The 20,646-nt window shown below is 39.8% G+C and overlaps 1 protein-coding gene across 1 annotated transcript; it reads left to right on the forward strand.

Annotated features, from left to right (window-relative positions):
- The first annotated feature begins 2,887 nt into the window (after positions 1-2,887).
- On the forward strand, positions 2,888-19,508 carry LOC104533375 (ribosomal RNA processing protein 1 homolog B-like). The gene is made up of 15 exons (XM_010191059.1): positions 2,888-2,965; positions 3,906-3,963; positions 4,679-4,764; positions 5,788-5,849; positions 8,037-8,166; positions 9,570-9,634; positions 10,174-10,337; positions 10,883-10,974; positions 11,804-11,901; positions 12,408-12,427; positions 12,822-12,947; positions 13,737-14,479; positions 17,226-17,369; positions 18,125-18,191; positions 19,318-19,508. Exons 1-15 carry the CDS (start codon positions 2,936-2,938, stop codon positions 19,506-19,508), a joined length of 2,076 nt encoding a protein of 691 aa, XP_010189361.1. The 5' UTR covers positions 2,888-2,935.
- Positions 19,509-20,646: the final 1,138 nt, after the last annotated feature.

Here is a 20,646-nt window from a genome sequence, read left to right on the forward strand (position 1 = left end):
TGTCTTCTGAGCCTCCAGCTGTTTTTAGCTCTGGAAACTTCTCAAGCTGGATGTGGCTTCTGTGTGTTTAGTAGTGCTCTGTGCATCTCGTTGCTAAGTGCAGATTCCTATAAGTTTATGGAAGTAGCCTGCCAGGTGGACAGAAGTGCCCTAACCAAGGGAAAAGTTTGCTTAACCTAATGCCTTAAAATGTTAGGAAACCACCACAGGGAAATTGACAGCTGGGATGTGAACCTTTTGCGTGTTAAAGTCAGCCCGCCATGAAATGCAGATAAGTAGAAAACAAGGGTGACTAATTTTCGGTGCTCTCAGATTTACTTGCTCTTACTTACTATTCAAGCCAGTAATATTAAAACAAAGGTTAGCTTCTTTGGTCTTGGAAAGAAAGCGTTATGTTCAGGGGAGAGATTTTATTTTTTTTTAAGTTATTAACTAGCAGTCTTGCATCCATGCAGCATTTGGAGAGGGATGAGGCTCACGTGTTAGATATACTCAGCTGAATACTCTAACTCAGGCAATTGAGAACTTCTGTAAAAGGCAGTGGAGTTCTCCTGACACTCACCTCAGTCCAGTGTTTCATAGGTAGGCAGAACCATTCAGTATGGTCTGTGCTAAGGCTGAAATATAGATCATGCTGGGGAAACCTCTTTGGAGAGCTAGAGCTCTTAATTTTCAGTAAGAAGGCACAGAACTGCTGAAGCTCTGAAGTGGTGTGTGTGGAGATGAACTTGGATGAGCACAGGCCTCCTGAAGTCCTTACCTTGAAAGAGGAGAGCATGCTGTACTGGGCTGATAATTGGAGGGTATCTTTTATAGAAACATTGATAAATGAATTGGTGAAAGAATAGTAAATAAAAGTAACTTTTAGTAAATGAGGAAAGATCTCAGGGTGGTTTCCTATCTGACAGAGCGGCATTAACTTGGGCCCAGATCTGGAATGGATGTATGTAATTTCCCTTGAAATGTGCTCATGTGGATCTGGTCTGTGGAGATTATCCAGAATAGGAAATATTGCACCAATTTTGATGGTAGCCATTTCAAAACAGTGTAACTTCCTAACGTATGCTAGCAAGGCTTGCATTAATGTAGCATGTCTTCAGCGAGTGGTTGTAACACTACTAATCCAAGCTTCCACTCTGTACATAAGGACAAAGTTATAATCCAAGCGCTAAACCCAAAATCTTTCTAAAGGTAGCTTTAAAGTAAAGGCGGCCTTGAGGGTTGCATGCTGTGTTTGCTAATAAAATAGATTCAGGTTTTAAAATAACCTTGCTTGAGTGATGATTATTTGCCAGCTGTGGATGATGACAGCAGGGCCCCAGTCCTGGAAGTTCTTTTTGAGTGACTAGGATAAGAAACTTGCTCCAAAACATTTTGATCAGGGTCTTGTGTCAAATGGACGAAGGACTCCCTGGGACACTTGGAAAAAGCCCTATATGTATGAAAAGCAACCCCATGGCAGCCTGCGTTCCCTAGATGGGAAAGAGCTCCTCAGCCACCTTTATGGGAAGCAGCTGACATCCCTTGGACCTAAGCCTAATGTCTGACGCCTCTGTACAACTAGTGCTGTGCATGAGGTTAAGCCTGCTTGTAACCGCTACGCGTGTAGCGTCTAATTCTGTTAAGAAATTATGTTAATTTTAATATTTCAATGAATATTAAATCAGTGAATCAAAGAGTTTCATATTGAATCTTAATATTACAGACAAATCTAAGTTAAATTAATAATTAATGCTTAATACTACTAGACATATTGCTACCTACGTAGCATTTTGCGTACTTCTTTTGCTCAGCTCTACTTCCTGCCTTTTTAACCAAGCGTGAACTGTAGACAATTTAACTAACGTGTTTACTGTTTTTTGTCTGAGTGGAGAATGGTCCGGTGGGGATAACCACTTTCAAATTATTTGGTCCCAGGAGGAGGTACTTAATTTAGGCCTAGCACTGGGTCTCAGGCTCTTTGAGTAGCAGACCCTGGAAAACTTTTCTAAAGTGATAGCGACCTTTTTGGAGCAGATTTCAGCTTATTGAAGATGATTACCTTTTTATCATGATTTTTCCTAAAATTATTTGAGAGTGCTTAATAAGCCATAGTTTGAAAATAGCTGTAATAGGTAGGTAGGTTATTGTAGCTGCCTTGTAACAGTATGCCATTAAAATTTTACTTCCCGGAAATGTATTTGATGTAATGAATAATCCAGTTTTTAAAATATTCTGGAGCAACTATTACTGTTGTAAAATTTTATTTTACATGTAGTATTTCCCTTCCATAATGTGTGAGTTTGACTAGGCTGTGGATTTTTGTGCTGTTAAAATTCAGATGATGCTGTACCTCAGGACTAACTGTAAGGAAAGTATTTTCATTATGGTTGCTCAGACTCTTTGATTATACGTTTTAATATCAAAACGCATTTTTTGACTGCTAGAAGCTTTTTCTATCAAACAAGGCCCTAGTAAGGAACAGAACTATTGGTAAATTGAGGCTTTGTTTTTAAAAAAAATGAAATAACAGAAACCCTCAAGAAGCCTATGTCTGAGGATTTGCACATCACACCTCTGTTGCAGAATTAAATACGATGCCCTCATTAAAAATATCTCTCAGACTTAGTGCTAAAAATATGCCAGAGAGATTTATCAGAATTCTCTTATTATTAATCTCATCTCATCTGTGATTTCTTTGAAATCTTTGTTGCTTTAGTACAAGATAGAAGCTTACTGTCAAGTTGCCTTCCAAGTAGTGTGCTTACAGTTGGAACCAAGCTTTGCTCAAGAGAATATAACAAAAACAAAGAAGAAAGCAGGGAACAGGGGGAACCGCATGGAAACATTTTGGTGGAAATGTGGGATTTTTCATTTTCATTCAGACTTCTTCTCTACCGTAGGTGGCTTCAGCCAGGAAGAACTGCTAAAAATATGGAAGGGCCTGTTCTATTGTATGTGGATGCAGGATAAACCTCTGCTGCAGGTATAGTGACTGGTCTTATACTTCCTTGAGTGGGTCTCTTCTAAAATATACTGTAGAGACATACTAATCTAGAATTGTGAAAATGTTCTTACTGAGTTTTGCCCACCTTTTTTTTCCCCTTCCCCTGCTGCTCATACAGGACATGCAGGAAAGGAAACTAACTCAGTGATCCTCATCAAGTGAACAGAAGCCTAAATGGCATCGTGTTTGGAGTCCCCCTCTGAATGGCAAATGTAGCTGTTTACCTTCCAAAACCAGGACTGAAATATATGCCATTATGAACGGCATTGATTTGGTGGAACTAAAACAGTAACAGCAGATTGTCCTTAACTGCAGCTACAACACACGTACATATTTAGCCTAGTTTGATAGTTTCACACTTCCTTTACTTTTGTTAATTTGGTGACGCTTCCTCTACTGCCACTTTTCTCTTCTACTAGTACTTTTGTCAATTACTAACAGTTTGTCTCCCTACTTACAAAAGAGACCTGTTCTGGAGTACTAAATCTTAGTAACCTCACTTAATCAGTTTTCAAGTCACGTTTCTGTTTGCACGAACAAGTTTTATCACATAAATAGCCCAGAGAGCTCCCCTACAATTAAGCTATTTGAAAACGGGTCACCTAAAGTTTTACATCATTTGTTAATTCAAATATGTGGGATTTTTCCCCTCCCAATTTAATTTTGTCTGCTGTCAAAAAGAGTATTTGTGCAGAAATCTGGTGAAATAACTGAGGCTCAACACCCTTGAGTCTTCTCTTTCAACTGACCTCATCCCAGTGAAAGGAAAAGTACAGTACTAAAGCAGCTGTTGAGAGAATGTATTTAATTTTGAGGGATGTTTCCTGACGTTCATACTTCTTGCTGTTTTCTGGCTGCACGATTAGTAAGGAGACCAAGCTCTTAAACGTGCTATACTAACTATATTTATGTACTTTAGGAGGAGCTTGCAGGCAATATCTCGCAGCTTATCCATGCGATTCAGAATACAGAGGCTCGTAAGTACTATTTCCTTATGTAACACTTTTTAAGATATTTTGATCTTTGGCGATTTTGAGGCCACTATCACAGAGTATAGTGTCCATCACTATCACAGTGCCAGAGTAGAGACAGCCATATAGGGGTGCTTCCTTGCTTGCTTGCTTTGCTTTTTGCCCAACTAGTGTGTGTGGTTGCGTTAAGGGAAGCATGCTATGCAGTTTGTTTCCGATTGTTGTAGGGGAAGTGTTGTATCTCCAGTGTGATATAGGTGAGACATTCCAGAGTGGGTACCAAAGCAAACTTGTCCCCTTACTTTGCCATTCTGCACAGACTTACTTCTGTGTATTTCCTACTCCGAACCAAACTTTCTTCATGAGATGTTGGGCACTCAGTGCTCAGTCAGTGGCAAAACCTGCATAAGTAGAAATGAGTGCAGAACAGATATTTTGCTGTAACTTTTATGTATAAAACACAAAATACATACAAAGCTGTCCATGTAATTACACTTGTCTTTAAGAGCAGCTATGTAACTTTTCTTGTATTGTTCTGAAGTTTAATTGACTTGTCCTTGTATGCATCTCCAGCATGTCTTCCCATAGCTCTATCCCAGTCACTAGGCATATCCCTAGGGAAATGCAGCCCTTTCTCACATTGACTTATTGAGATTCATTTAGGTTAGCAAAATAAACTGTTGTGCCAGTCATGCAGATGTTGTTTCTTACTCTCTTACAGGACACCTGTTCATTCAGACATTTTGGCAAACTATGAACCGTGAATGGAATGGGATAGACAATTTGCGTCTTGATAAGTACTATATGGTAATACTAACTCTTGTAGATCTCTTCTGTGAGAAAAGATGTGGTGGTGGCATGCAGCTTTCTCTGCACATGCATTTATGTATTTTGTAAGAGCAGACAACTGACTCTCTTCCTGATGCATTGCAAGAGAACCTTGTTTTAAAGGCTTTCACTCACCACTACAAACCTTAAAGCCATTATGGTCTGTGTCATGCTGCAAGTGCTTTCTTGTTTGCCTTCCTTTATAATATAGTGATGTTTCTCATTGATTTCTGTACATAACATAAATACTGTCTCAGAGGGCACTGCATCAACATCAGTTATTTAGGTCAGACTGTTTAAAGACTTTTTTAATGACGCTGTATAAAGTAGTTGTCACTAGAACCCCAGCTTTCCACCACTGAGTGTCCGCTGTAGTACGTTCAACTATCAGAATTCTTTCTATAGGAAACTATATTAAACAAATAGTAAAATCAGTGAGAGAATAATTTTAAAAGACCTACCTTTGTAAAGAATAAAGTTACATTAATCATCATCTTTGAAAGAAGTTAACTGCAGGCACATTCACTGCTGTTTTTTTTGTTTCTCAATGCTAGCAGAAACCAGGTATTTCAGGAAGTGAAGTGTTTTGAGCCAGTTTCATGTAGCTGTTTCACATATGGCTGTCTCTTAGTGCAAGTTTCAAGTAAATTAAATTATTATTGTTATACGCTCCCCCGTATTGTTGTCACCAGTTTAAGCTGTGGGTTTTTTCAGATTTGGCAGCACTTAATGAAGAAATTAGAGTGAATGGAGCAATAGTATAGTAGAAATGGTCATGGATTTTTCTGGGCTTAGGATATGAAAATAGTTTATTGTCTTTCAAGTTTCACAGCATCCTTCTGTTGCTTGACATGACAGACCAAGTCTGTCAAAATGTTCATACAAGGGAGCTTTCCACCTTGTGCTACAAAGATGTTTACTGAGAAGTCTATTCATATTACAGTAACAGCGACTCCTTTATCTGTTTTTGTGAACATCTTTAACAAATTTTGTACTTTGCAGTTAATGCGTATGATTTTGAGGCAGTCCTTTGAAGTGTTGAAGAGAAATGAGTGGGATGAAAGGTAAGCAGATTTCTGAATGTAGTCGCATCATAAAGTTGCCCAATCTACCTCTATCAAATACATTTTCATTTAATATCTTTTTATTCCATAGATGGCGCTGTCATGAAGTCTTAACACTAAGGCTTACTTGTTCTTCAGATCACTTATGTAGTTTAGAAACAAAGTTAGGTGTTACGCTTCATGAAGTTAAATACAACAATCGATAACTTTTGACGTTCACATAAGCCATTTAGTGTGTGTCTCACACAAAGATTTGTAAAAGTAATTAATGTATGCTTGTGCAAAACCTGAATGTAGAAGCTTGTTGTGTGGTATTCCAAGCAGTCGTGAAATCTGAGGGTTCCAAATTTTTCATGGAGTTTCTTAGATATGACTGATCTAGCAAGGAGAGATATCAGTGGAATGTCACCTGTGGAGGCATTACACAGGGAACCTGCATCCCAGAAAATACAGAAAGGAATTTTTTTGGTTGTGATGTTTTTCTAATTGGCTGTGACTTTTTTTTAGTTTTTATTTTACTGTGTTTAATCATGGTGATTTTTCTTATGATAAGACAGAACTTTTCAATTGTAAACTGGCTTCCTGTTTTTTGTATACATCAGTGGTTTTGTTTGTATTTCTTCCATATTCTATCAAATGGCAAGTAATTGCAGTCCTGCAATAGTCCTTGCCCTGTCTAGAGCTCTTGTGCCACTTCTAAGCTTGTTCTGTGTTTAAACTAATCACAGAATATTAGGAGTTGGAAGGGACCTCGAAAGATCATCCAGTCCAACCCCCCTGCCAGAGCAGGATCACCTAGACCAGGTCACACAGGAACGTGTCCAGGCGGGTTTTGAATGTTTCCAGAGAAGGAGACTCTACAACCTGTGTTATGGAACAGCTCTCTGATGAAGAGAGTCTTTTAATTAAAGAAGTGCTTGATAACTTAGTGTTAAGGTTATCCTTTCTCTCTCTTGCCTTCTGAAATGTGGAATGCGTGTAGGCGTGTTTTTGTGGAAACAGAAATGAATGCAAAGTTAAGCACGCTCCATCCCCTCTGTTCTACCTTAATTTTGTATTGGGTAAATGCCAAGTTGAAGAGATGAAAATGCTCCTTGACAGGAACAGAAAGCGTGCAAGGAGGTTTGATAAAGCTGAAGCCCTTCTTCTCCACAAGCATTCCCATGGCAGAGACATGGTCACCCAAACTGACAAAGTTTCTTACGGCTTTGGCCTCTTTCTCCAGCTGCATTGTAAGGATGGCCAGGAGGCCCTTCACCACCAGAGGAGGCAGTGTGGACTCTAGAAGCTGCCTAGCATGTCTTCCATTTCTCTTTTCTTTTAAAATTTTTCTGAAGAGAGGTGTATTAGAGTAAACCTGAAATAATCTTCATGGGTTTGGAATGCTTAAAATTCTTTTTGGAACTGGAAGTGTTTTGGGCAGAAAAAAGTCCCAAGTGCTGCTTAGATGCAGCAATGCCAGCATGTCTCTGAGCCATGTCACTCCAGCAGTATTTGTTAGTACTCCAGAAGTCAGTAACTGAACAGAGCCATGGTCCTACTTGTACACAGCTCAGTCACTTCTGGTTTGAGGTATTGGGATCATCATTTCTTCTATATGTGGCTTAGCCCTCAATCTGTTTTGTTCTTCAGTGTAATTGTTTTGATCAAAGGGGCAGCGGATAACATCCTTTAATGAAGGCAAAGTCTGCACAGTTAAAATGAGTTTGAGAAGGATCAGTATTAAATTTAATCCTTGGGAGTGCACCAAAATGAAAATCCTCTCACAAAATTGAAGGCTGCGAGGTGTTACCCATCAAGGATGGATGAATGTGACAGTTGTGTCCTTGGAATGCCCTGCTCAAATGGCAGAATCCATCCTCCTACTCATCAGTCATAAACCTGAGTCCAGATAAAGGTGTGAATTTTAAAACACTGTTTTTCACTGTAGCAGACGGCATTGAGTGGATTGTCTGATGCTACAAAATCATCCACACTGTAAGGAGTTCTGATTATGGATGGAGTTTTTTAAAAAATTTGCTTTAAGCTGTGAAAATTGGTCACTGGATTTATTTCTTATGAGTGTTAGATAGCTGTTTTAAAGAACTGGTAAAACTATGGATGACCAAGATTTGTTTTCAAAGCACATAGAACGAGAGCAATTGAATATGAATATTTTGTTCCTTTTTTCATCTTTTTTTTTTTCAGTCTAATTGAACTATTCCTGCAGCTACTCATGAAAGAAGTTATGGACCCAGACAGCAATGCTCCCACTGGGATAAAGCTACATTTCATTGATATCTATCTGGATGAATTGGCAAAAGTTGGTGCAAAGGAGGTTAGAAAAGACGTTGTAATTTTCTTCCTGAATAATGTTAACTGTAGCATGCAGAATTTTAGAATAATATAATTTTTAGATTATGTATGTTATAACATTTTTAAATGTAACACAGCAACATTGAATAAGCGTGAAGAAAGAGACTTATTACAATTTATGATTTTACTTTTATTCATGTCTTGGTGTAGACAGTGAGAATTTAATAGTTTCTCTCAGGTTCCTGAGCACTGGTATGCTGCTCTAAATTGGAGTTGGAAATAGTGGTAGAAAAGCTAGAGCATTCCCATTTGTTTGTTTCAACAGAGAGAACCTTTGGCTTTTGCAAAAACTGACCTAAAGCCTGCCCTTGGCTGATTGTATGACACCTAAATAGAGGAAGAAAGTGAACTTTCAAAGTTGTCTAATATTCACTTATTTTCCGCTTCAAACCTCGTTGGCTGTTCATTGACCAATTTACCCTCTTCATCCAGTTGTTCGTTTTGCTGATGATATTTGTCTTTCTCTGCTGTACATTGCTGTTTCAGTTGCCCCTAATTTCGGTTGATGTTACAGCGATGCATAGTTTTGCAACAACTGAAACCCTGTTACTGAGCTTCTTCCAAAGATTCTTATCTCCTGTTACCCCATGAGGCCGAGCTGCCCACTGCTCCACGCTTCCAGGATTCTGTTCATTGACTTCCTCTTGTTTCTGGCATCTGGCACCTCTCCTTGGAATGGACAAAGCTGCTGGCAGTTTTCCATTTGTAGTCTTTGCAGTCAGTATTCAGAGCAATCCTGCAGGCAGCTTTTGTGGGTCTGGGTTGTGGAGTGTGAAAGAGAAGGTGCCTGTGCAAGAGAAGTACTTGCACTTGGAGCCCAAATAATTTCTGCAGCTCCACAGTCATAATACTGTGGCTAAGCCACTCACAGAAAGCATGGAGATTTAGTCCTCTGGACTATTTGAAATTGCAGCTGATGCTCATAAATTGAATTTAGGGGAAGATTTTTATCTTTAGCAATACTGTAGCTGACAGTGTTTTGATCCAAGCACTCCAGTTAAGAGAAACACAGATCTTATTCATGTCTACTACAGACCTATTTTTGTGGAAGTGCACAAAATTATTTAAGTTCTCTCTACCTCATGTTTCCATATCTAAAATAAGAATCTTTGTTATATATCTGTACTCAGTAGATAAAGGTCTCTAAGCAGTCAACATTTTTGTAATGCTCCCAGTAAATATCTGGAAGTTAACGGTAGCAGTGTTAACAAAAAGTCACTCATGTCAGTTGGAATTAGATAGTATGCTGTAAGATTTTGACTTAACTTCTTAAAGAAGATCCTCCTGCCCTAAATATTCAAGGAATTTGAGTGTACACATACAATGTTTACTGTACTCATTATTTTTTTCTTTCTAATTATACAGCTCACAGCGGACCAGAATCTCAAGTTCGTTGAACCTTTCTGCAAAATTGCTGCCAAATCAAAGGAGTAAGTTTAATGAAAGGATATCTTTTTAAGAATTAAGAAATTCTGTATATAGTACACCACATGGTAATAAATAGATTGAAGAGTTGTCAGAGTATAACTTAAGATTGTAGAGAAAGAAGGGTATGTTACTAACAATATACACAGTCATTTGAAGATAACATGTTTATCAAAGCTATAGGTAATCTTCATGGATTTATAAGAACTATATCAACCTCTGTTGGTTGATTTTGGTTATTTTTTTTAACATGCACAGAACAGCTGAGCTAGTTAGATTCTTTGTTGTTGCAGTGTAATACAGAGCAGCATATAGACACAGTGAAATTTAAGAGGGGAACATTGGCAGGATGCTGTTTGGATTAAAGGATTTCTGTTTAGGAAGTAACAGGTTCACTTTCCTCATCTGGAGAGCTAGATGCTCTTCCACTTTCTTCTGTCTTACCCATTTTCCTGTGTCCCTCAAATTTCCATTTTTTTAATGTGAGAAGGGAAGGTGTGTATGCTTCTGCCTTTTGACTCTCAGCCCTGCTCTCTTCATGCAGTCGATGTGTGCTGCATGCTGTAGCCACTGGTATCTTTGAGCTCATTGTGGATCAGTCCCCCTATGCCATTGAGGACCTGATGAAAGAACTGGGTAACAACAGCGATGAAGAGGATGTATCTGAAGAAGGCAAGCAGGAAAATGGAGAGGTGCTTAAAACCAAAGGTGAGGAAGAAGTTCTAAATGGCCTTGGTAACACTTGCTAGGATTTAAAAATCTGTTTCTTAAAAAAAGGTGGTGTAAGGATAATTGAGTTTTCCTGTCTTCCCTTCAGATGTGCTTAAACAAAGTCACTCCAAAAGAGCATGTCACAGAAATCAGTGGTCTCTGTAAGACCGGGCAATACTAGCTTTCTGCAACAATGCTAGGTGATAACCCAGTCTGGCTCTTGGCTCTTTGATGTCCATGACATTTTTTGAAGAAAATGAGATTTTGGCGTTCTGTGGGAGTATTAAATAAAAAATAAAAAAAGCTGAGCAGGATGGTTTTCAATGCAGATATACTCTGGGAGAGAGGCAATTTTTTAAAAGGTGCTCAGATGATGTCACAGTTGTGTATTGCATAATGGTGACAGAGTAGTTAAATCAGTCCAGGCTCAAAAGATCACAGGAAGAAAAATGCACTTGATCTTCTGTCTAGCAGAGAGTGTGTGCTATCTCAGTTTTCACAAACTAAACATTAATATTCAGTCTCTTTTTTTATAATAGCAGACAGATGTTTGTCAAGAAAATCAGCACAGAGCTCTGAAAAGACAGAGGATGTTAATGAAGATGCCGATGATGGTATCGGGACTGTTCTTCAGGTTTGTGACTTGCTTGCTCTGTTATTGATACTACCCCTCTTGTTTTCTTTTTTCCCATCCCTCTCAAGAGGTACAGAAGTAAAGGGTATTAATTGGATAAAGATGTTACAGAATTTTAATCTTCTGCTTTAATGTAAGGTGGTATTTATGTAACGTACTCTGTGAGAAGTTTGTAAGAAAATAAATCCATGTCTAAATTCTGAAGTCATCTTTCCTTTCTCCCATACCTTCTTTTTTCTGTTCCTCACTTCCTGTTTCAGGAGTTCAAAAATGTATGGTAAAAGCCAAGTCACTGTGGTCGGTGAAGCAATCAGCATAAGTTTCATTGTCAATAAGAGTAAAAGTAATGGATTATGTGATACATAGGAGAGAGGGTTGCATTTTGGGTTCCTTTAGACCCACTTCCAATGCAGTATAGTGTTTTTGACAGATCCACCCATCAGACCCACATGTGGGTAGATACACTTCATGCATCTGGCTTTCAAACAAGAACTAGGACATGACACACTTCAAATCTGCTATTTAGCTAAGTATCTGTGGGAGTTTTGAAGTTGGTTGGTTTCTCTCTTGAGTAAGAATTAAGGTTAGGAATGTTTGAGAAAGCAACACTGAGTTCAACTGTTCTATTAATGAAGCAACCATCTGTAAAAGTGAGTATACATGCGGGAAGGGGGTGTAAATTTCAACAGAGAACAAATACTTTGGGTTTAAAGGAAGTGGCTGTTTAAAGGATGTGTGCTACTTGAAGTGTTGATAACATGAATCTCATTGAGTTATCTTGCACGAATAAGCTAACTAAGAGAAGCTGTATCATACTTTCCTCCTACAGTTTGATTATAAGGCTGTAGCTGACAAACTCTTTGAATTGGCGAGCAAGAAAAATACACCTTCCCTTAACAGAAAGCGTCTGTACAAGCTGGTCAAAAAGTGAGTTCTGTTGAAATACACTTTGCATGTGCCATCTTGTCCTAAACAACTTTTTCTTCGCTTTCTCTCCGCTCTCGCTTGTCCTGGTGACAATGTCATGAGAGCAGGCTTGTCTCACAGCCCTGGATAACGTGCATAAGGTGCCCCAAGCCTGTGCTACTGTTCCTCCTTAGTACCAGACAACTGCAACTAGCTGAGGTCTATCTGCACTGGGTAGATTTGTACTGCAGGATGTGACATTACAACAGATAGTGTGTGATGCAAGTTACAGATATGGGAGGAGTGTTACACTGATGTTTTCTCAATGCTTTCAGTGATTTGGTTTGGGTTTCTGGATTTCTGAGGCAGATCTCTTCTGGAATGAGCTCTTTGTAACTTCCTGTGCAAACTATGTTGTTCCTATTTTGACAAAACCATAAGTGACGCTATGCTGCCAGTGTTATCATTGGTACTAAGCCAGTAATAATGTTCTGTTTTTCCTTTTCTCCCTTCCTCCTCACCTCCAGGTTCCAGGACTTAGCAGAAGGTAAGGACTGAGCAGCACACAGAGACAGTAGTTTCCTTTTATTAAAGGATGTATAATGTTTCTCTGCAATGTGTATCGCACTTTTATTTTTTTTTTAATTTATATTTCAAGAATACCGTTTTGGGTTTCTTTTTTTTTTTTTTTTGAAATATCATTAAAACACATTGCATGTTTTTGGTGAGATGACCAAACCCCCTTCACAATTTGAGCAACTTAAATGATAAATGATTATTTTTACTTAAATAGGAATCACTCATATGATTTTATTTCAGGTTAAGTGGGGAACAAGGAGTTGGCTTTCTTTCTGTGGGAGTTATGCTGTATATGAACAGTACAACTGTTTGTAAAAATAGAACTATTAGTCTTCAGATACCTTTTCCTTCTTCCTCAACAGGAATCTTCCCCCAAGATTTTCCTGAAGATGTTTCTACAGATGAAGATGATGATGAATTCAGCAGGGGAAGACGAAAGAAAAAAGCTGTCAAGCCTTGGGAGAAAAACAAGTTGGAAAAAGCAAAAAGTAAGGCAAGATCAACCTTTGGAAGAGAGACAGTCTGCAGTCCCTTGTGTCATTTGCAAAGTATCAGATACAAGCTGTTCTGGAGAAGGCAAACCTGTTGTTCAGACTGTGCTGATTTATCTCATGTTGCAATGAAGGTTAAATGCAAAATTAAAGTCTCTTTGGAAGTGGTGGGAATATTTTTACCCACTTTGAGGCAAGCATCACCTCAAAAATTTCAATCAAAAGCATAACTGGAAGCAGTTGTTTGCATTGCTCCATTGAGGAGTTCCATATATTGTAGGAAAACAGAAACATGTCAGAATAGAATGGCTGTTAGAATATAGGAATTTGGGAGTGTTTCTGGAAAGACGAAGAGAGTTACTGAGAATTGAGTGTAAGTATCGCTAGAATCACAGCTTATATTGACACAGCACAAGCCCAGTCATGCCCAAAAGTATCTCAGCAAACTGCTGAAGCCCAAAGTTGCCCTTCTGATAGGCTTAACAGGTGGGTAATAACTTTTTCTAGCAATATTGCTATACAAAATAGGGTTACCACAGGGAATGGCTTAAATGTTAGCTGTGACAAGGCAAGATCAGCAAAATATTAATTAGGCCAGGCGTCAGAGGAATGCAATGTCCTGACCAGCTATAACAGTAGAACTGTTATGCTGGCTGATAGCAGGAAAATTGCACATCTATTTTGAAAGAAAATAAAAAGAAAAAACATAGAATAGTATTCAGTTGTTGTAAGTACCTTTGCGTTTCACATCTGTGTTATATGGCATTCTTTTTGGGGTGGATTTAGAGGATGAACAAGATATGTCAAGTGCAAAGGAGGCATCAGTTCCCCAGAAGAAGAGGAAAAAAAGGAAAAAGAGGGACAGCCCAAGTGCGGATTCTGGAACAGCTGATGGAAATTGTGAGGAGGGAACAGCTGAGACATCTGGATCCAATGTTTCTAGTGAGGGAAGGGCGCCAGAAAATAACAAGGAAAGGAAGAAAAAGAAATTGCTAGTAAATGAGGCAAATGAGACCACAAATGCAGCAACTGACACCAGAGAAAATCACAGTATCTCTGTGCAGAACGGTCCGACTAATGCAGAACAGAGTAAAAAGAGTCAGTTGAAGAAAACGAACCTGAAAATGCAAAATCTTCCTGTAAAACCAGCATGTCAGAATGGACCAGCTAATGCCTGTGAGGCAGAGGATGTCAGCCCATCTGTCACACCGTTAGCTCCTAAGGTCATGAAAAAGAAACAGAAAGCAGGGGCCGTCTTGCTGAATGGGGATACCTTTTTGCAGCAAACTGACATGAAATCCAACAAGGAGGGCTTGCCAGGGACCCTGTCGGGACATGCAGACTCTGACTCCACACCCTCCAGGAGGGTCAAATTGAAGACAAAGACAAAGCTACTTGGTTTGGAAGGGATGAAAGTCTCCAGCCAGAAAGCAGCAACCTTGAAGAAGAAGAGAAAAGTAAAAGAGGTGCTAAACTCTGTCGAAGCCAATGGAGTTCTGGAAACTGCATGCAAGAAAAGCAGGAAAGGGGTACGTACACCTCATTCTCTTCTCTGCCTTCTTCATTAACTGCCAGGCTCGTTTTTAAATCCGGCTGTAGATTTCTGAGTGGGGGGCTTCATGGGCAGGCTGCATGCTCATGTCATCGTGCATTACCACCAAAAAGAATTCAGTTCCTCAGAAATCCACACCTGCTACCACGGTCTTGCACCTTCTTGTGCAATGATACTAAAGCCTGTGCCAGCTACTCATCTGAAATAACGCATCTAGCTGAAACTTGGGTTGTTAGGATATGGGGTTGTCTTTTTTTTTCTTTTTGTTTTTTTTTTTTTGTCTGAGTTAATTATTGTTTTGCACTATGTTTCTGGGTGAGCTTACAGCATGCTCACAAAGGGCATATTTTGGCAAAAGGATGAGAATAGGAAGATCGAACATCCCTTTTCCAGCAGCAGCGGCAGCTTAGATTAATATAAGCTCCTTATGAAGGTCCCCACGGCAATTTCAACAGTGGCTTCTTTTGCTAGCTCACTTCTCCATCTTAAACAAATTGTTAGTGCTGTATGGGGAAAGTCTTTAACGAAAGAACAAACAATATGACGCTGTGACCTTCAATGTCATCACTGGCTGTATGATCACATTTATGAATGGTCCAGTTTCCTATAAAGAGAGTACTGTCGATTTTTTGCCAGGAAGGTCTGATTTTAGTCTTCTTAAAAAATTTATGTCTTGCAGTTTGAGAACAAGCTATGTTTTTACCCCCCCCTCTACCCCCACACCCATTTTCTTCTTGGCAGTAAGTAGCATATAGTTGATTTTGCTCAGCACTTGGGGATTCAGGAAGCATTTTGCACTGCATATTTTTGGTAATGTGACTGCAAGAGAATGCACAGGTTCTTGGTGGAAAGAAACTCCATAAAGCATAAATGAGATTCAGAATACAGAAGAATTTCATCTTCCTCTGAGTAAAAAGTGCATGTTACTAGCCTATCAGCTCACCTCTGTTTGACTTCAGTTTAAAACTGTATGATTAGTTAAGTAGTGCAGCCTCGTATATGGACTTCTTATAACCACTCAGTCTGACAAGGGAGAAAGCGTACATTTTGAAACATTGCTTAAATAGTATTAAAATAGCTTTGACATTTTCTGGTTTTTGATGTTCAAGTTCTGAGAGGAAGGATCCAGAGCATTTTTCTCTCCACAGTGTACGAACTGCGTTTTTCTCACTGCAGGGCTCTGGAAGTAGGAACCGTGCATACCTCATCCTTCTCTATAAAAGCTTAGTTTCTAAGAAAATATGATTACTCTACTCCCACCTCTGTTTGTAAAATTTGCAGCTGCTGAGCCACGATAGATTCAAGATTAAGTTCCTGCAGGCTTCATGGAGATTAGTTGTTGGCACAAATTAGTGCAGCCAGTGAGGAAGAGGCAGCAGCATGACCGTAGCACTTTTCTGTAGGCTGGCTGGCCAGTCAGTGCACAGGCTAGTGGACCACTCTTCCCATGCGTAATTCCAAAGAAACTACAGCATTTGCTGTTTCTTGCCCCGTCCAGGTAGCTGCGTGTATATGTGTGTGTTGAGAGGGAGCAGGGGGACAGAGACAAAGAGAGAAATTTGTGAGCTGAGTCAGGAGAATGAGGGTATTGGTATAACAAAGAAGAGGGCAAGGTAAAGCTAAAATGCACAAATGTGGAGGAAATTAGGCTTTGCTAATTTTGTTTTCGTTGCCTGAGAAATAATACGTCGTTTTATTTCCTGGTTTTAGTTAAAGTAATACTGGTCTTGTGCCCAGAAATCCTGAGGGTCAGCGTGTTTTGATTCTTGATTTCAAAGACAGCCCACACCTCCAAAGAATGAGCTTCAAATATGGAGAGGGAGGAGAAGGGAAAGAAGGGGAAAAACTAGACTAGTTCAGCAGTATTTCACAGTTGTCTCCAGCATTTGGAAAGCTGAAAGACTTACACTTTTTCACTTGATTTAAAACGGAAGTGATTTTCAAATCAAAAGAGGCCATATCCTCTGGACATTCTCCACAGCACAGCTGCGAGCTGCTTTTGGAATTTCACGTATCTAGATTGATGTGATGCATAGCTGAACTTCCCCCCACAGTAGTCCACAGATATCTGGGGCCCATCGACCACAGTTTGGACAGCTCTGGAGCGGTGCACTTCATTAGTGGCACTGGCAGGACAGGCCTTAAGAATTGCCTTGTGCTGGAGAGAGAGACCGCTTTAAATGGCAATGCTTGGTATGAATTTGTGGCAGCAAACTAGTAGTAATACACAGCAGCTGGATTGCTGAGAGTACAGGCAGACTTTATATGCCATTTTTTTTTTCGCCAAAGTCTCCATGTTAGCCTAAAGCTGAGTTTGTTCATTAGATGTATATCTTATGTATCCAGGGGTAACACAGAAGAGAGGTTTTTTTTAAGGGCAAGGAAAAAAGTACCATAACTTCTGTGGAGAAGAGCTGGGTCAATTGTAAGGCAGCCTCACACACATGAAGAAAACAAGTATGTTTGCACTCTGACAGGCCAGGCAAATGTATTATAAATTTCTTGCCTTAAGCTTCTGTTTTCAGTCATGCTAACAGAAAAATTAACTCCTGAGAGTTAACCATGATGGTTAGCATATGTGAGTACCAATTAACTCACTCTCAGCTAGAGCAATTTTTACAGAAGCTACATATGGTAAGCTCTGAATGCTGATCACTGTATTAGGTGTGTGTAACTACAGTACTGTTGTACTGAAAGCATTTTTTCATTTCCCTCCTTTACAGGAAAGCAGTGCTGCTCTATCATCAAAGAAAAAGAAAACAAAACCAGGAAGTGATTTCGTAAAATTTGAAAAATCAACTTTACCAAAGGCAGTATTCTTCAGAAAAGCCAGAAGCGCCATCTCTTCGCCCAGAGCATCCATGCAGGTAACGTGACCTCACGGATGGCAGCTGACTCTGGGCACAGGTCTGTTCCCAAGCCACCTGCCCCAGCAAAGGGCATGACCCCACTCATGCTGTCTTTTCCACTCTGAATAAGTCTCCTAACATGGGCAGATAAAACTGGAAATGCTGTTGCATTTCTTTGTAGACAGAGTCACGCATGGCTCCAGAGTTTCAGAAAATGAGCTGTAGGCATTTTTAAAGTCTCTTTTTCCTTCCACCGTGCTTTCAAAAATACCTTCTTGTTGAAAAGACACCATTCTGAACCTGCTCATTTTGAAAAAAAGCAAAAGCATAAATTGACTTTCTTGACCTTGAAGTTGATTGAGCCTCCATTTCTTCCCATTTGTGGAGGCTGGCAACAATGCAGAGCTTCCAAAGACTGCCCTCTTTTCTAAACTTTTTTAACATATAATAACTTTTCAAGCCCTCTTTGCACTTTGAGGCTCGAGTGCAGTCGGGCTGGTGTATTTAATACACAAATACCTTCATGTTTGTTGTTGAATTATGTAATGATGTTAAGGAGAGTTTTTGATTTCTCTACAAAGGGACTATGTTTGTTTTTGGCTAGAAAAACAGTGCTGTCTTAGCAGGGGTCAGTGCTAGGGGATTGGGGGAGTTCTAAATCAAATCAAGGAAGTAGAATTCTTTGCATCAGTTTTGATGGGATGCAGGTAAAAGAACTCATAGCATTGCCTCAGAAATCTTAATTTATTTCCTGTCTTTATTTTGCTTTATAGCTGAACAAGCTGCAGTCATCCAGCTCCAAAAAAGTCACGTTTGGCTTGAACAAAAATACGACTGCTGGTGAGTCTAATATATCTCTGTGTCTCCACAGTTTCTCTTGTGGCAATGGAAGGGGGAAGCTATATGCGCTCATACACACCTATACTCTTCTCCTTTCCGGATGATTCTGATCCTTTTTTATCTCAATATTTTTTATACAGTTTATAAACCATCCTCAAGTTCCTGTCCAGAGTAGATGGTGAAGTTTAGGACATGCAGCCCAACAGCTAGCTAGACTTGTGCTATTTCAGGGTGCTGCAGTACTGACTTGCAGAAGAAGCCTTACGGATAGAAAACAGTGCAGCAGAGTGATAGACTCACCTTCCTGAGCTGCCTGTTCTGCAGAGCGCCTCTTGGGAAAACATGTGCACTTCACAGTCTTCATTGCTCACTTCTGTTTCCCTGGGCAAAGGTGCCAATACGCTGATGAGCTCAGGCTATATGAGAGCAAAATTTCCGTTTTATCTTGGCTGCCTGTGGTTTATTAATGATAATGAGTAGATAAATGTCACTTCCCTTCTGGATCCCACATGTAAGCAGACAGCATTTTCCCTGTTAATAAATTTCTTGCTCCATAGCATAAAAGTTTTATTACAAGTATTCATTTAGCTATTTTTTAAACTCTCTGAGGTGTACTGTAGTCCAAGTTCAAATGGAGAACAGTAAGTTTAGATATATGTCTTTATCTTAATAACACAGCTGCACAAAGAGGGAAAAAAAATGCCTACCTGCCGGCAGAAGGAATAACCAAGAGCAGCTCCAGAGCAGAGCTGTTTAGCAGACAGAGTAGGGACACTTTTTACCCATCATCATCTTTTAAACAACAGTGGGGTGTTCTTCAGGATAGCTGGAACACTTGTTTCTGAGGAGCAGGCCCACTGTCTCCAGTGGTCTGTGAAACCATGGGAATGGTCGCAGCCTCTCTGTAGATTGCAACAGACCCAGTTATTGAAGGCACCCTGCTAAGAGGTGTGCTTCTCCACCATCTCTCCATTTTTTTCCACAAAGTCTTAGGGTTCTGACCCTTACTGATGGACTTAAGGATCTAAGGCAGACTTCCAGAGTTGGGCAGTTCCACAACTGATTGACAGGCACAGGTATTCCAGGGGTTGTATTTCTTTTAACTTGTTTGCTTGTTTTTCAACAGAGTTTAAAAAAACTGACAAAAGTATCTTAGTGAGCCCAGAAGGACCCTCCCGCGTGGCTTTCAATCCTGAACAGAAGCCTCGTCATGGGGTGCTGAAGTCACCCACAGGTACCCCAGCAGGACAACCTCAAATGAAGAAAACATTTACTGTATCAGTTAAGAAGAGACCGACTGCTATGGACTTCTTTTAAACCAACAGATGTGGCCTACTTTTGTACAGGACATTTTGCTAACCTAGAATGTTCTCTGGAGGTATTTTGAGCTTCTTTATTTTTTTAAGTTAATACAAATTGTATATACAAAATTCTCATTGTGACCTGGGTCATCGCTATTTTGACACCACTTCAGCTGTATCTTGAAATACTTGTTTTGTCTATTTACAGAAAAGAAACAAAATCCAATCTCTGCTCAGGTTTGGTCTGCAAAACGTATGGTCTCTGCCCACATCATTCTCAAGAGACCTTTTCATTTGATTAAGGAATGTTCAGGGTTTGATTGTTGTGGTGATTTTTTTTTGGAGCCAGTTTAAGAAAACTTGCACTTCATGCTGTTGAACTGTCCTTCATTGGACAGGGCTTAAAATGGAAAAAAAACTCTGTAGATTTTAAACCTACTCGTTGCTCATGTATTTTAAACTTTTACCCGATTGTTTTTCACATGTCACCCCTAGCATCCTGTTAATTCTTCTGGAAATAATGATTACCTCACGTCTCTGTTTAATAGCGGCTGGACTTGGGTAGCTTTACAGATAGTAAGCAAGCTTCCCCTGGGATAAGAAATGCCTAGCTGCTCAAGTGGTCTCTGTTGCAAATAAACCTTCGCAGCTGGTTGCCTGCTGAGTTGGGAACAGTCACCACTTTATTTTCAGTAACACAAGTGCCAAAGCTGACTTACACTTGTCGTATTGTAAGCTGGCTTCTTCTCTTTACTGTAACTGAATTAATGCTCTCACATGGGAGAAATCTTTGATGTTTGCAGGTCTTCCCTCCACCCCCACTGCTGTCTTTCCTGGAGGTCTGACAAGACTCCTCGTTTTCTACTTCAGCAGCTGGTGCCACTGCGTTTTACCAGGACTCAGATCTCACTCAGTGAATGAACCTCTGATTGTACTGAAGCAAGCTGGATCGGTGTAGTGCATCTGTGGTTAGGACACACATCTCTCAAAGCGTTGGTGCCTCTTGGTACAGGGTACAACTTCACAGCCCAGGCAGCTTGGTTTTGGTTTTGATGTAGAACCAGAAGAATTCTTTCTGCAGCAGTTTCTTTGCGTTAAGTTTTTTTGTGTTCAGGTATTTTGTTACTACTGTGCATGTTTTGGTTTTTTCTTTG

This window comes from Mesitornis unicolor, unplaced genomic scaffold (assembly GCF_000695765.1).
Source record: "Mesitornis unicolor isolate BGI_N332 unplaced genomic scaffold, ASM69576v1 scaffold32708, whole genome shotgun sequence".
In the NCBI taxonomy this organism is placed as follows: domain Eukaryota; kingdom Metazoa; phylum Chordata; class Aves; order Mesitornithiformes; family Mesitornithidae; genus Mesitornis; species Mesitornis unicolor.

Bases quoted from the DNA above. Each gene is read 5' to 3' on its own strand.
- LOC104533375 (XM_010191059.1), top strand. From the start codon at position 2,936: ATGTGGATGCAGGATAAACCTCTGCTGCAG. The intron at 4,765-5,787 runs GTAATACTAACT...TGTACTTTGCAG, and splicing joins GTCTTGATAAGTACTATATG to TTAATGCGTATGATTTTGAG. The intron at 18,192-19,317 runs GTGAGTCTAATA...GTTTTTCAACAG, and splicing joins GAACAAAAATACGACTGCTG to AGTTTAAAAAAACTGACAAA.